The sequence below is a fragment of the Quercus lobata genome, chromosome 10 (genome assembly GCF_001633185.2).
Source record: "Quercus lobata isolate SW786 chromosome 10, ValleyOak3.0 Primary Assembly, whole genome shotgun sequence".
Taxonomy (NCBI): Eukaryota; Viridiplantae; Streptophyta; class Magnoliopsida; order Fagales; family Fagaceae; genus Quercus; species Quercus lobata.
The window spans coordinates 55509629-55525575 of record NC_044913.1 but is presented as its reverse complement, the minus strand read 5'-3'; the positions used below and the strand labels follow the sequence as shown (position 1 = coordinate 55525575).

General features: G+C 35.2%; 2 protein-coding genes across 2 annotated transcripts; both read right to left on the bottom strand.

Annotated features, from left to right (window-relative positions):
* Nucleotides 1-769: 769 nt before the first annotated feature.
* Nucleotides 770-3411, bottom strand: LOC115965019. The gene is made up of 2 exons (XM_031084232.1): nucleotides 1124-3411; nucleotides 770-1031 (listed from the first exon to the last, which is right to left on the bottom strand). Exons 1-2 carry the CDS (start codon nucleotides 3409-3411, stop codon nucleotides 770-772), a joined length of 2550 nt encoding a protein of 849 aa, XP_030940092.1.
* A 7061-nt stretch (nucleotides 3412-10472) lies between these two features.
* Nucleotides 10473-14940, bottom strand: LOC115965018 (G-type lectin S-receptor-like serine/threonine-protein kinase At1g67520). Its single transcript, XM_031084231.1, has 7 exons — nucleotides 14865-14940; nucleotides 12060-12173; nucleotides 11769-11968; nucleotides 11473-11683; nucleotides 11106-11343; nucleotides 10837-10987; nucleotides 10473-10754 (listed from the first exon to the last, which is right to left on the bottom strand). The coding sequence occupies exons 1-7, from the start codon at nucleotides 14938-14940 to the stop codon at nucleotides 10473-10475; spliced, it is 1272 nt and encodes a 423-aa protein (XP_030940091.1).
* Between the last annotated feature and the right edge of the window lie 1007 nt (nucleotides 14941-15947).

The following is a 15947-nucleotide window of genomic DNA, read 5'->3' as shown; positions in this document are numbered from 1 at the left end:
CATCTCTGGCTTTCGTTTTAACGACAACAAACCAATCTTTCTGCCTTTTATCTTCAACATAAAAAACTTGTGTAGCTTGAGACGCCAACACATATGGTTCATGCACCATTTCCTTCCCACCATGTACGGAATGATTAAAATTCACCATAGGAAACCCAAACTCATCAATCTTATATCCCCTCCTATTTTGATCATCAACCCATTTACACTTGAATAACACATGTTTGATATTGCCTGAATAATTCAACTCAATGATATCTGTCAACACACCATAGTACATATTGCCACCTTCAGTGGCAACACTAACTCCACTATTTTGCGTTTTTCTATTTCCCTCGACATTCGAACTCCTAAATTTTAACCCATTTATGACATAATGTTTCAGCTGATTTACTGAAGTATATGGCCCTTTCGAAAGCGTGACAAGTGTATCACTAAGTCCAGTTCTTTCCCTATCAGCAGCAGTCATTGACATCACCTAATATAATCAAACAAATTAACTGAGTCTAATTAGTACCGTCCTTCTACTTATGGGAAAGTTGCAATGTTAAAAAGTTGAATATATGACACGTACGTGAGATCTAAACCAGCCACAAAAGTTCTCCATGTGGTGCTTATGAATAGTAGCATTGGATATACGACAGTGGCCCTTTTGAAGTTCATCCTTCGTCAAACTTTTGTGCATCCTACATGAGATGGCAATTGTATTAGTGTTAATACACGGAGCGCACATTGGATTCTCGTGCAATTATATTGATGTCCATAATACTTACTCACAAAACTGGTAAATGTTCTCGGAATTGAATAGCACATAGCGATGAGCTTGGGTCAATTCCCTACTTTCTAGTGCCACACTTGAAACCGCCCCTGTTGACTCCTCCATCGTCCTTGTGGGTCGTGAGAATATAGTTTCAACTCCTTCCATATACCGTGAACAAAACGTTAAACATTCCTCCACTATGTAGCCTTCGGCAATACACCCTTCTGGAGCAGCCCTGTTTCTTACATAAGACTTAAGGCGTAAGAGGTACCTATAATGCGCATGACAAGGTTAGTAATTGACACTAGTTATTACAAAGCACACATGAAACCTCATACTGTACATGTATTACCTATGACTTACCTCTCAATGGGGTACATCCAACGGTACTGAACTGGACCACCAATCTTGGCTTCAGTAGCCAAGTGCATGACCAAATGTACCATCACAGTGAAGAAAGATGGAGGAAATATCTTTTCCAATTCACACAACGTCACTGCAATGTCAGTCTCAGCACTCGCAATATCAAACACCGTAAGGGTTTTCGAACAAATTTTCCTAAAGAAACAAGCTAACTTTATCAAAGGCCTAATAACATGCGATGGCAAAGATCCTCGTAAAGCAATTGGAAGGAGTTGTTGCATCAAGATGTGATTATCGTGACTCTTTAAACCATAAATCTTACGTTCTTTGAGGTTGACACGACGGGAGATGTTGGAAGCATATCCATCGGGCACTTTTACGTCTCGCAAAACTTGCAAGAAACCATCTTTCTCCAATGCAGTCATATGAAAACACGCAGGCGGTATCATATACTTATCATCACCTTTTCGCTGTAGGTGGAGTTCTCTCCTTATTCCCATTTCCGCCAAGTCAAGGCGTGCCTTGTAATTGTCCTTTGTCCAGTCCTTCACGTTCAGCAAAGTGCCAAGTATATTGTCCATCACATTCTTCTCTATATGCATCACATCAAGATTGTGTCGCAACTTGTGATCCTTCCAATAAGGCAATGTGAAAAAAATACTTCTCTTCTTCCAAACACACTGGTTTGCCTCACCTCTCTTTCTTTTGTTGTATTTTTCCCGACATTTCTTTCCCAGACAACGTGTAAGTAAAGTTTCAGTGTCCACAATTATGTCTGACGCAACTGGTGGCATAGGAGCCACTCGCATATCAGTGAATCCATCAAATAAAGTATCTTCTTTCCGAAATTCGTGGTCACTACCCAACCATCGCCTATGTCCCGTGTAACAGAATTTACGGCCATTTTTTAAATATTTCGAGTCAGTCTCTGAGGCACAACAAGGACACGCAAACTTACCCTTCGAACTCCAACCCGACACATCTGCATATGCAGGAAAATCATGTACTTTCCACATCAATGCTGCATGCAATTGGAATACATTTTTTGAAGATGCATTGTACGCTTCTACTCCAACATCCCATAATTCCCTCAGTTCTTCTACTAAGGGTTGCAAGTACACATCTATTGCAATCCTTGGCGATTTAGGTCCAGGAATAACTAGTGATAAAATCAAAGATGATCGTTTCATGCACAACCAAGGCGGGAGATTGTAAGGGACTAGCATGACAGGCCAAGTGCTGTGAGTAGTACTCAGCATTCCGAAGGGGTTAAACCCATCCGCAGCTAATCCAAGTCTGACATTACGAGGCTCAGACGAGAACTGTAAATGCATAGTGTCAAACATTTTCCATGCATCCGAGTCAGCAGGATGCCGCATTACCCCGTCCTCTGTACGACCATTAGCATGCCATTTCATAGAACAAGCCAAGTTGGGTGACAAAAATAATCGCTGCAATCTTGGCTTTAAGGGAAACCAGCGTAGGATCTTTGTAGCTTTCTTCTTTCCCTTACTAGATGAGGCATTATTATTTGTAACAGATGCCTCATTCGGTTTCCACCTACTTTCTTCGCAACAAGGACATGCCTCGAGGTTAACATTCTCCTTCCAAAATAGCATACAATCATTGGGACAAGCATGGATCTTCTCATACCCCAAACCCAAATCTTGAACTATTTTCTTAGCCTCATAATGATTCTTTGGCAACTTAGCGTCAGAAGGGAGCATATCCATCAAGAGTTGAAGCAACATAGTAAATGACTTGTTCGTCCAACCACAAAGAGTCTTCAACTGGAACAACACAACGATGGCTGAGAATATGCTAAATTTTGTACATCCAGCATATAAAGGTTTGTCCACATCATCTATCATTTTGTAAAACTTTTGTGCACCATCATTTGGACCTTGAGCCGGTTGTTGCACAGTTTCCCCTTCGTCCATTGGTTCAGGTAGCATTCCATGCGTGGGGCACAAATCATGCAACATCCCACGAAAGTCACCGTATTGTTCTAAGGACTCTTGGACATGACTACTCCCACATTCAGTGGCAGTTGGCGTAGCCGCCGATTCCCCATGCCATTTCCAAAGTGTGTAATTTTGAAGCATCCCCTTACTCCAAAGATGTTCACGTGCCACCCCTGGCAGTACCAAATTCATATTCACACATTTGGTACAAGGACAAAAGATTTTCCCATCGCTTGCATGTTTTGATGCAAATTCCACAAATTTAAGTACACCTTCAATATATTCCCTTGAACCCCTCTGCTTCTTCATCCAACTTTTATCCATGACTATACAAGATAAACAATATCTGACCTACAACAACATTTGGTAATGCATAGCCAATAAACCGTCAAATTAGATTCAGAGGTGATTTGAGACCTATTACTGATTTGTAAAGAACAAACATACCCAACTATGCATAGATTTTCGTAGAACATATATATATATATATATATATCACTACATCAAGAATAACCTATACTTTCAATTTTCTAAATAGTAACACTAAATGAAGCATAACTTAATGTGATATGTTTGGAATATTTTAAGCATAATTGTTGGAATAAGATATTAACAAATCACATATGCATGCAATTGTAATAATTATAACCTCCAGAATACCAAGATAACTATGTCCAACAACGAATTCATCTCCTACATGTGATAATCTAAGCTAAATGCTATGTATGATGATATTGTAAGTCCAAAATAGAATATATTGTTGCCCACCCCTTTAAGGTTCCAAGAGTTGGTCTAAGTGAATTGTTACGAACAAATCGATATGATTTGTTGATTCTATATTAGCAAGAAAGAACCGAATGCATCCATGTAATTAGGTATTACTTGTTAGGAGTCGATTGTCACATTTTGTTTTGGAGTTTAAAGTTTATTTAATTTATGAAAAGCGTTAGTCAAGAAGAAAGTTGTATGAAGGGTTGAAAATCATTCAATTTATGAAAATTTATATCATTTATGAAATAAGTTAGTCAAAAGAGAAGATGTATGAAGTGATAATATCTATATTTAGGTACTTCCCAACTTATTAAATTAAGAGGAAATTGAAGTTAATTGCATATACACACACACACACGCCGGCATCTCTTCATGCAATATGAAGAGCGAGATATTCACCCATTCAAATATAAAACCACTGCCCTTTCCAATACAATACTGCACGTTGGGTATGTTCCAACTGTGTTTGTTTTACAAGTATCTTTTCAAAATTTGTATCATACGGCTACATATGTCTCAGATACAGCCCTATGATACAAATCTTAATCTATATAATTAAAAGAAAAGAACAATTACAACAAAAAGAGTTACAAAGATGCAAGGACGCATCAAATTAAGAAAAATAGTAAGCACAACGAAGAAAAGGTGTGGGAATTGGGCGGGTACCAAGATAAAATGATAGAAAATGAAGGTGAATGGCTTTTGAGAGGCGTCTGGATTTTCTTGCACAGTGACCGGAATTTTTTGTGAACTTTGTGCCTCTGACTATAATTTCAAATCTTTGCGAACAACATCACCTGTGAAAGACATGTAAGGAACATGTTAATTAATAGATACATGTACACGTGCCCAACACCAAGTAACAGGTTGTGATGGCAGTCAAGCACACTTTGTTTTACACCTTTTTTTTAAGACACAAAAACTGATTATGCACGCAATAAAGAGGCTAGAGGTTTTAATAAAAATAAAATAAAATTGTTTTATTCTTTATATTGAGTTTGGTTTTTTTATATATAAAAAAAAAAAATTATTAACTTATCTATATAAAGCCTTTTAAAGCATCCGTTGTTTCTATGTACAACTACATTTATACACCCATTTTTAATAAATCAACAACGCAACAAATAAGTCAATCCAAACACACATATTTTAACAAGAGAATTGGTACCATATATGTAATTATGAATATTAAGAAATTCCAACTCCTTCGATAGAAGAACATATTCCTAGAACATTAAAACCTCAATATATATATATATATATATATATGTATGTATGTATGTATGTATATAATTAAAAATAAATAAATGATTTCTTACCTCCTTCAAGAATTAAAAAATAAAGTACTAACAAAATCCCTTGAAAAAATATGAGAATATCTGACTGAAATTCACACATATATTGCTAAAAAAAAAATGACAAATCACATATAAGTAGTCATCTTAACTAATCACAAGAAATTGATACAACAGGCACTACAAGTGAGATATGCCCTTCATCCAAAGCACAATACATCTAGATGTTAGCTTTCATGAGTACCAAAAAGATAGGTGCTTTCGTCTTGGAACAATTGTCGCAATGCTTACTTAATTTTATTTTGTAACATAGCAATGAGATTTATTCCTTTCTTTTAGATTATTTTAATATATTGTATACCAACATAGAAAATATAATATAAAGTATATTGTTAACCTTATCAACTAAACCAACTTCGTAAACAAACACTATCAAATTTCACAACTACCATAAGACATCAATAATCATAGTAAAATAAGACAAACTAGTCAGTAAAATTTTCATAATTAAAATTAAAAAAAAAAAATCCACTTTAGGGTCCACCAATAGTTGTACCATCTAGAAACTTAACAAAAATTTTTCCTACTTTGTACTTTGTACCAAACCAATCCAATACGATTAATCGATCACTATGCATCTCATAAACAAATGGACTTAAACTGTTGGCCATTCTGTACCAAACCACAGTTTGCAGTTCAACCAACTGAATTGATCTACAATAATACCTTCAAAATCAAAACCAATCTAAAACAAAGTCACAAATAAAAATCTGATTTCCTTAGGCCCCAAATTTTGTTGGGCCAACCCTGTTTCATTCCCTTTTCACTCAAACCTGGCTAAATAAAAAAAAAAATCACATGTTTCTCGTATTTCCCAATCAAACATCAAGAATAAAGTGTGTGTTTCGCAAAATAAAAAATTAAAATTAGAAAAAGAAAGAAAAAAAAAAGGACTAGAGGGTGAAAAGGCATAAGGAAATGACATAAAACAGTTCTACATGACTTGTTTTTCATTGACCATGTATAACATTTGTTATTGGATAACATGAGTTTAAAAATTAAATTAGTGCACTTTACCTCCCTAATGGATTGGTTATTATCATAACTAGTTGTAGGTCTATGCAATGCATGAGGCATTTACAATTGTTTGTATCGATATATATATGTTCAATAAAAAGTCTGTGCTTCTTCCAACCACATAACAAGAGTCTTCAACATAAAAAGCTACTTTTATGGCTTTGTTTTATCATATTAACTAGTTTGTGTGATTGTATGAAAATATTAACGGCGTTTATTGTTAGAGAATGAAGAGGGCAATAAATTTATTTACAGATGAATTTCTGCCATGATATGTTATATAATTTATACATTGTAAGATGAGCTTCACAATCTTCATATGAAATAGAATTCCATTGAATAACTTATGCATTAGAAGATTGTAGATTATGATACTAAATTTAATACCATAATCTTTAAATTTCTTACCCCTATAAAAAAAAATAATAATAATATCATGTAGGGGGAACATAAACAAAGATAGTAAATAATACCACAAATAATTAAATTAAACAATTAAAAATAATTATATTACTTTTTGTCATTTTCGATTGAACTAGACCAATAAGACCGAGTGGATCAAAGGGCCAAATTGGACCGAAAGGACTGAAGTGGACTAAAAGGACCGAATTGGACCGAAAGGACCAAAATAGACTGAATGGACCAAAATGACCGAAGTGAACTGAATGGACCAAAATGACCGAAGTGAACTGATTGGACCGAAAGGACTGAAGTGGACTAAAAGGACCGAATTGGACCGAAAGGACCAAAATAGACTGAATGGATCGAAGTGGACCGAAAGGACTAAGGTGGATTGAATAGACCGACATGGACCAAATTGAACAAATTATCAATAATTCTGAAATGTCATTATTAGTTTATTACCATCTGCATATTATGTGACAAAATATGTACTTTAATAATAATAAAAATTCTAACAAAGCATTTGAGTTATCACACCTAACATAAATGAGATAAGTTGTTCAAATCAAGGTTCTAAAACTTGTTTAGCAACACACACACACACACACATAGCAGCACCAGCAACACACACACACACACACACACACACAGCAGCAGCACACACACAAACACAGAGCAGCACCAGTAACAACACACACACACACACAGAGCAGCAGCAGCAGCAACAACAACATACACACACAGAGCAGCAGCAGCAGCAACAGCAACATACACACACACACACACAGCAGCAACAACACACACACACACAAAGTGGAAGAACAAGCATGCCATACAAAAGTTTTCAGCTAGACAATTATATTCAAATTGATTTCATACTTAATCATGGTAGGGTATGAAAATCTAGTCACAATCGATTTTATGGACTTTAAAAGCCACGATTCTCAATTGATCAAGCCTCAATCAAAGAGCAGTTGAACACTGTTTTTCCTGCACATCTTGAGCTGCATCTTCCACACAAAACACATTCTCTTGAACATGAAAAGACTCTAGTGAACACAACAGAGATGGCTTGAAAGTTACAATGTTATGGGATTTGCCAACGCTAAACCTAACACAATCCACTTTATCAAACTTCACAAGTAGATTATTTTTGTTTGTTATTTTTGGCTGTCAGATTTTGGACTATTTCTAGACATTCTCTGCAATAGTAAAATTTTTAAGTAAAATTTTACTAAGAATAGAAAAAACACCAAACAATACATTGGTTGTGTAAGGATTTGGTCATCTTATATATACGAAAAGATGAACTGAAAATACAAGCTACAACAAAACAATGATTGATTCATTCCTAAGAATTAGTTCACAGGTTTATTGCTTCTCATAAGTCATGATGGCCACGTCAAGTGTACAAACCAAACACCAATGTTAACCGTTTTTGCATCTGTCTTGTTACAGATTCTAATAGCAAGGTAATAACAAACATAGCCAGAATAAACCACCTTCAAGATTAGACACCAGAAGCAGTCGCATTTTACCTCTTCAATCCTTTATTCAGCATTAGCAAATCTAAAGAACGGATATAATAATTGATAGTTAGATTGAGGAGCAAAGTTGGAGGAGATACTTTAAAGAAAAAAGTGTTTCTTACTCACCCAAGCTATGAAAGCTTCAAATGAACTTCAACATAATTTGGTAAAGAAGGCATGAGTTCCTGAAGCAAAATTGAGAGAACATGAAGTTGAAGCAGCGACACACACACACACACACACACACAGCAGCAGCAGCAACACACACACATACACACACACACAACAGCAGCACCAGCAACACACACACACCAGCAGCACACACACAAACACAGAGCAACACCAGTAACAACACACACACAGAGCAGCAGCAGCAGCAATAGCAACATACACACACACACACAGCAGCACAAGCAACACACACAAACACAGACAATAGGATCCGCAGCAACACACACACGCAGAGCAGCAGAGCAAACATACCACACCACAGGAGCAGGCACCACCACACACACACACCAACACAACAGCAGCACAGCAACCCACTACCAGCAGCCAACACACACTAGCAGCCACACACAACACAGAGCAGGCCAACCAGTAACAACACCCACACAGACCACACACAGAAGCAAAGCAGCAGCAGCACAACAAATACACACACACACACACACACACACACACAGAGCAGCACAAGCAACACACACACACACACACAGAGCAGCAGCAGCAGCAACACACACACACACACACACACAGATATCAAAAACCCACCAAGCAAAAATGACAAACATGAATAAACCCAATATGAATTCATCGATCAAACATCTCCTAAACCAAATATTGAAATATTGAAATATAAAACCAAATATTGAAATTGAACATTTATACCCAAAATCAAAACCCTAGATCGACGGCCGAAACCCTAAACCTAAAATCGAAACCGTAAAGCAAAAATAGGAACCCCATAACAGGAATCAAAACAAAAAATTTTGAAAAACTTACTGCTAGTCGGCCTTGCGAGAATGGGTGTGTGCCAGCGATCGATGCGAAGGAAACGAAGAGGAGGAAGAGCGGAGGGAGGAAGGGGATTCACATAGGGTTGAAGTGAGGGGATTCACATAGGCTTGAGATCGGTGAGAGTGGGCTGAGATCGGTGAGGGGAGTGTGAGATCGGTGAGAGTTGTCTGAGATCGGTGAGAGTTATCTACGATCGGTGAGGGGATGTGCGAGCGGTGAGGGGACTGTTTTGGAGCGGTGAGGGGAATGTGTGATCGGTGAGGGGAGTGTGGGCGATCGGTGAGGGTTTTGTGCGATCGGAGAGCCAGTTTTCTGTTTCGATGGTGAGGGATTCCACGTTTCGTTTTTTTTTTTTTTGTTTATACTGAAACTTGAAGCTGCGTTTCAAACGCAGCTCCATCCTTGTACAGTACGTTTCAAGCATTTCTGAAGCTGCGTTTTTGAAACGCAGCTCAAGCTACAATTAAAAAAAAAAAAAAAAAATTTAGCCGCACGGCATGAAGCCGCGTTATTGAGCCACATTTTTGGAAAAACGCGGCTCCAGCCTTTCCTTTGAGCCGCGTTCTTGGAAAACGCGGCTCAAAGGAATGGCTGGAGCCGCGTTTTCCAAAAACACGGCTCCAAAACGCGGCTTCAGGCCCCGTTTTTTGTAGTGAAAATAGCTAAGAAATAAGCTATATATTAGTAATAAATTAACGTTTAATACATATATGATATTGATGTCAATCTTAGTATTAATGTGACATTGATTGAACAACAAAACCCCCCCACCCCCACCGCCCACCCCCCAAAAAGAAAAAAAGAAAAAACCCTTGGCAATAAAATGTGTTGTTTTAGCAAATATTCTTCTCATGTACGAGGAATTGAACAATAAGTCAAAGAAATCGAATGTTCTACAAGAAATGGTTAAAAAAAGAAAAAGATATATGATATCTATGACTAAGAAAATTGCACACTAATATGTAGCGTAGTTGAAAGGTGAAGATTTAGTTATTAATTTTATTTTTTTAGATAAATACCAATTTCATTAAGCAAGAACAACACTAACATCCTTCCTCCACACATCCCGAGTAGATTCAGGCAGCGAGTTCATATTACAACAATTACAGGGAAAGGTATAGTTGACAATTCTCTACTATGAGCCACCATGACAGCCATATAGGCAAAGAAAGTTAATGAGGGAGAAAAGAAAAACCTGAACCTAGCAGAAGTGGTAAAGCTAGATAACAAAGGATAATTATCCTCTCTATTACTATATCATCTGCCATGGCAGAAGTGGACAAGCAATCCACTAAAAAGAACGACTTGAGTCTTTGTTAGGACCTGGGAATAATTGCCCTAAAGCCATTTCATCCAAAAAAAAAAATGGTTGGTTTTTTGGCAAAGGCAATGGTGTACTATCATTTCTCAACATAAATAAAACATCTAAAATAGTGGGCCGATCATCAGTGTTATTCTGTATACATAGGAGACCGATATGGATCCATCTCAACACCTTATATTTGACACATGAATCACTTATTGAAGGATCAATTAGTTCTAGCCCTTGGCCTTCTTCCCATAAATTCCATGCCTGAGAAAATCATTTACAATATTAGAAGCACACATAACAATGAATATAAATAAAATCCAAGGCTTAAATTTAATTGACATACATATCTTGCTAAATTGAGTGTGTAGTCAACATGGTAGAAGCTATTGTTTTTTCTACCACTCACGATTTCAAGCATCAAGACTCCAAAGCTATAGACATCGGATTTTATAGAGAACACCCCTTCCATAGCATACTCAGGAGACATATAGCCACTACATCAAAAACACAATAAATATTTCATTTCACAAGTGATTGAATTGAACACATGTAATAGTAATATTAAAATAGGAACTTAATCATCACAAGTGTATGGGTTTATTATTAACTTACTATGTTCCAACAATTACATTAGTGTTTGCTTCCAATTCATCTGGTTTGAAAATTTGTGCCATGCCAAAATCAGAAATCTTAGGATTCATGTTTTGGTCAAGGAGTATGTTACTAGCTTTTAGATCTCTATGAATTATTCTTTGTCTTGAATATTTATGGAGATAGAGTAGTCCTTGAGCAATTCCTTCAATTATGTTGAAACGTTTTTTCCAATCTAATAACTTGCTCCTCTTTGAATCTATCCAATATAAACAATTAAATAGATGTGATCAATAATCTAGTTTTTAGAAAGTAGTATAATAAAGTTAAAATTTATTTTTGAAAAATAAGCGAAGGAAGTACTAGTAAAAGTCAATGTTTTTCTAACCAAATAGAAAGTAATCTAAACTTTTGTTGGGCATGTATTCATAAACCAACATCCTCTCTTCTCCATGAATGCAACAACCAATAAGTTTAACAATATTCAAATGACGGAGTTTAGGTATGACTATCAGCTCATTCTTGAACTCCAATATTCCTTGTCCTGAATTTCGCCCCAATCGCTTTATCGCTATTGTTTGCCCCCCTGCCAATTTTCCCTGATGTGGTGATTAAAAAAGATTAATTCAGCTTAGATGTAAGTTACTCAAAACTACTTGATGTAGAAATTTATTTAGAGGTGACCTTATACACAGGCCCAAAGCCTCCTTCTCCAAGCTTGTTTTCTAACGAAAAATTGTTTGTTGCAGCCATGACACATGTATGGCTAATAACACTGAAACGAGCTCCATCATTCCAATCATTTAGAATTTCATTCATGTTGATAGATGGGTCCAAGCTCAATAAAGCAAGCAATCCATTTTTACCGTTTGTTTCATCACTTCCTGTTTAAATTTCCACAGAACATCATAATTTGCATATATCATATTAATAATCAAGAATTGGTAAATTTAAATATTATATATATATACACACCTTGATTTACAACTGCTCTCCGTTTGAGTAGATAACACAATATGCAGAAAACAATCACGAGTAGAGCAATGGCTGTGAAAATTGCAACGCATATCCACTTCTTTGTTCCTATACCTGGTCATATATAGCAGTGTTAATAACCATCAAATAAGAAAATATTTTCTGATTTTGATCCAAGTTGTACTGAATATGGAAAATCTACAAATACAAGGGAAATAAATTTTCATTTAAAAAAAAAAAAAATTATGGAAGATGAGTACCCTTACGAAGGGATAAACGAGTGTTAAGCATAATAAGCAAAAGAGATCGATCTAAGGGATCATTCAAAGTTCAGATCCTTCAAACCTAAAACTTAACTAAAAAGGTGTAGAAATGTAACTAATTAATATAACATAATATGAAGCTCCAATCTAACCAATTTTAGAAATCTTTAACAGTTTGTATTTGAAACCTCAGTGGAAGAGAAAATTAGACAAGCCTTTGTTTAGTTAATTTTACTAATGGTTTGTGTTTTGAAATTCTTGCCCTAGATTCATTTTTTGTTGCATCTGTAATTTGTGTAAGCCCAGAGTACAAGGCACATAAAACTTGAATAAGATCAACATTTCCTAAGATCCTTAGCAATTGCTAATTTGTGTACCATCTATAAGTAACAAACATTTTTCCAATAAAACGTCAATTAAGATAATTTAGATGCAATACACTTGAATATCTAACTAGGGCATGTAGGGAATTAAGTCGAATTCCCAACCAGTGAGAAACAAAAAAAAAAAATTGGAGAAAACACACGCCCAAAAAAAAAAAAAAAACAATCACATGCACAAGACAATATTTACGTGGTTCGGCAATTTGCCTACGTCCACGGAGTTGTAGGGATTTCCTTATTTTCAGGGAAGAATTCAATACAACATGCGGCTACAATATTTTCTCTATAAATCTCCCATTAAAAACCACGCAATATTATTCGGATTGGGTCGTCAAACCGGATCAAACAAAATAGGCTCCATAAAGCCCAACAGGGCGAAACTTTTAAAGAAAAACCTTTCAGTGTGTGTATATGTAGAGAGAGAGAGAGCTGCTATTTCTTAAGGAAGTTTAAGTTTGGAGAGAGCTCGATCTGAATCTGTTTGGGAACTGAGTTAATGATTGAGCATATTTAAATGGAATCAGGGGCCAAGAGAATTTTATAGGTTTTAAAAAAAGAAAAATCAAAGATAATTGAGGAATTGAGTAAATGATTGAACAAATCTAGTGTGTGTATATGTAGAGAGAGAGAGAGAGAGAGAAACTAGGAATTGAGTGTATCACCTGATTTAAGATTATCCATACTTACGCCATGAGAAGTAGACAACAAGCATGAGAAAAATAGAAAGAAAACTAATTTGAGAATGTTTATCACGTTGTTAGCCATGACGATTGACTACTGTCGTTTCACTTGTGAGCTAATTACCTAGCTACTTATATGCTCCTGTCAGCGTATAACGCGGGCCTGCTAAGGTCCAACAGGTTGGTTAAAAAAGTTAGCCGTCCAGACTTTTTTATTGCTTTTTGAGAAACAATGGTATTTACGCTCCGACACCTCATTGGTTAATGATTGTCACTGGTCCAATTATATATTCTGATAAATATGTACGCTCCGACACTTCATTTCACATTTCACATTGCCTCTTTATCTATTTACCTCTTTATCTATTATGAATCTATATTATTGTTGTTAAGGGTTTACAGGAACGGACCCAACCCCCGGCCCAAATTTTTATTTTTTATTTTTTTTGTACTTGTTATATTTTTCAGTTTTGTGGTTGGGTCCCTATTTTCCCAAACCTTAGCCCCTCTTCTATCCAATGAGTCTAACAAGCCTAGACCAACTAGCAACTATCCAACCCAAAAACTTAACAAAAACAATAAAAGTATTTACAATGACAATTGTAATTTAGCCAAAAAAAAAAAACTATTTTACCTCCAAAGAACCAAAAAACTATGTTCTTGGAGAAGTTAAAACTAAATTTTTTTTGTAACTACAGTAAACTAGTTTAAATACCCGTTGACTATAATAAGTTTTTAAAAATAAAATACAATATTTTATTAAGATTCTCCCTCTTCCTTCAATTAAAAATCACATATTATCTCTCTTCATTTATTATTTCAATGAGTTGTTTATATTATTTTAAATAAAGTGGTAAAAAACTAGAATATTTGAGGTTTAGTGTGTTGTAAAGTGAGGTGGTAAAATAAATAATATAGCCTTTGAGGTGCTAAAAGCTAAATTTTTTAGCACCACTACTGTGAATGCTCTAATTTCAAAAAAAAAAAAAAAAAAAACTTAGCTAGCTTAGTATTAAATTTTTATTTTTTTTATTTTTTTATTTTTTATTTTTTTGTCTTTGTTAGTAGATGATTGTTGCATCTTAATGTATTAATAAATAATGATTTTGTATATTTATAATTTTCTAATAGTATATGGATGCCTATTTGGAGTTTTTTTTTTTTACTTATACTTCGGCTCCCTCTACCTTGAAATCCTAGGTCCGTCCTTGAGGGTTTAGGCCTCTATTGTCATAAAATTAATTAAATTTTAGTAAATATGCTCTTGATTGAATTGATTAACACATCACACAAGCACAAATTACAGATGAGACAAATATGATGACCCATAAAAAGTGATGAAACAATTTTTTTCACAATAAAATAAAATAAATAAAATGAGGATGATTTAACCAAAACAATCTTCAAGGCAACATATCCACTAAAATATAATCAAAATTTGTATAATAGGTTTAACTCTAAATCTAATGTAGTATTTACTGGCATAACTATATGTAGCTCCAAAATCCTCAGACTCTTCTATTCTAGATATCTGCACACGAACTCCCTTGTTCATGACATAGAGATCTACTCTCAAAGATTAGATTGGTAATTATGGTTAATTAGATTATTTCAAAAACATCGCTTTATCATTGGATTTGTTGTTTGCACGTAATCTCTAGTTGATTCTGTTAGGTTGTTAAAGTTTAGAATAATTGGAAAACTGTAAACATAAACTTATCTAGATATAGATCTTAGATTCTATAGGTTTGATTAAACAATGCTCAAGGTGGTGCAAGTCAGAATACATGATTAAGAAAGTTGCAGATTCAAGAAATTGAAAACTTGCCAAGTTTGACCGATTGAGACATGGGTTCTACAGAATTTTAATTAAGTCCAATAGTCCATTGGCCCATTAAGTGATTATGGTTTTAGATCTATTTCACATAGTATTTAAATAAAACCCTAGGTATGTTTTGTTATCACTTTGGAGATGCTCTTTTGAGATCTAAAAGGTTCTATGACTTCTCCTTTCAAAGTCACTACCGGAATTCCATCTACATATTATTAGAACCGATCAATCTAAAGTTGTTGGAACAAGATCATACATAGCTAATAATTTAAACCTTTAAGGGTAGTCTTGAAGTCACAAACCAGAGAGTTTGTGATGCTAAATCTTTGAGTGAGATCTCAAAGTCACAAATGTGGGTGCTTGTGCAAAGCAAATTCAAGATAGAAAAGTCCATAGAGTTGGAGCTGCATGTGGTCGTGTTAATAAGTTCTACATGAGATAGCTTTAGATTTAGGATTTAAATCTATTGTAAACTTCCATTCTATCATAGTGGATTTGTTTACCTTGAGGATAGTTAGATTAAATCCTCTTCAGATTTTTACCTTAAAATGGTTAGTTTCATTGGTTTTCTTGGGTAATCATATTGCTGTCTTATTTACTTTTCCGCACTAAGTAATATGATTGCATATGTTTAACCTAGATCTCATAATTAACCTAAGTAACTACTTGTCTAATTTATTAGGTTAAAGAAATTTGGTTTACAGGGATCTAAACAAACAAACAAGTGATAT

Coding starts and splice junctions, on each gene's coding strand:
- LOC115965019 (XM_031084232.1), bottom strand. CDS start 3,411: ATGGATAAAAGTTGGATGAAGAAGCAGAGGGGTTCAAGGGAATATATT. Junction 1,032..1,123: donor TGGATGTACCCCATTGAGAG/GTAAGTCATAGG, acceptor TGCGCATTATAG/GTACCTCTTACGCCTTAAGT.
- LOC115965018 (XM_031084231.1), bottom strand. CDS start 14,940: ATGAACAAGGGAGTTCGTGTGCAGATATCTAGAATAGAAGAGTCTGAG. Junction 12,174..14,864: donor AGCTACATATAGTTATGCCA/GTAAATACTACA, acceptor ATATATGACCAG/GTATAGGAACAAAGAAGTGG. Junction 11,684..11,768: donor GCTTTGGGCCTGTGTATAAG/GTCACCTCTAAA, acceptor TCACCACATCAG/GGAAAATTGGCAGGGGGGCA.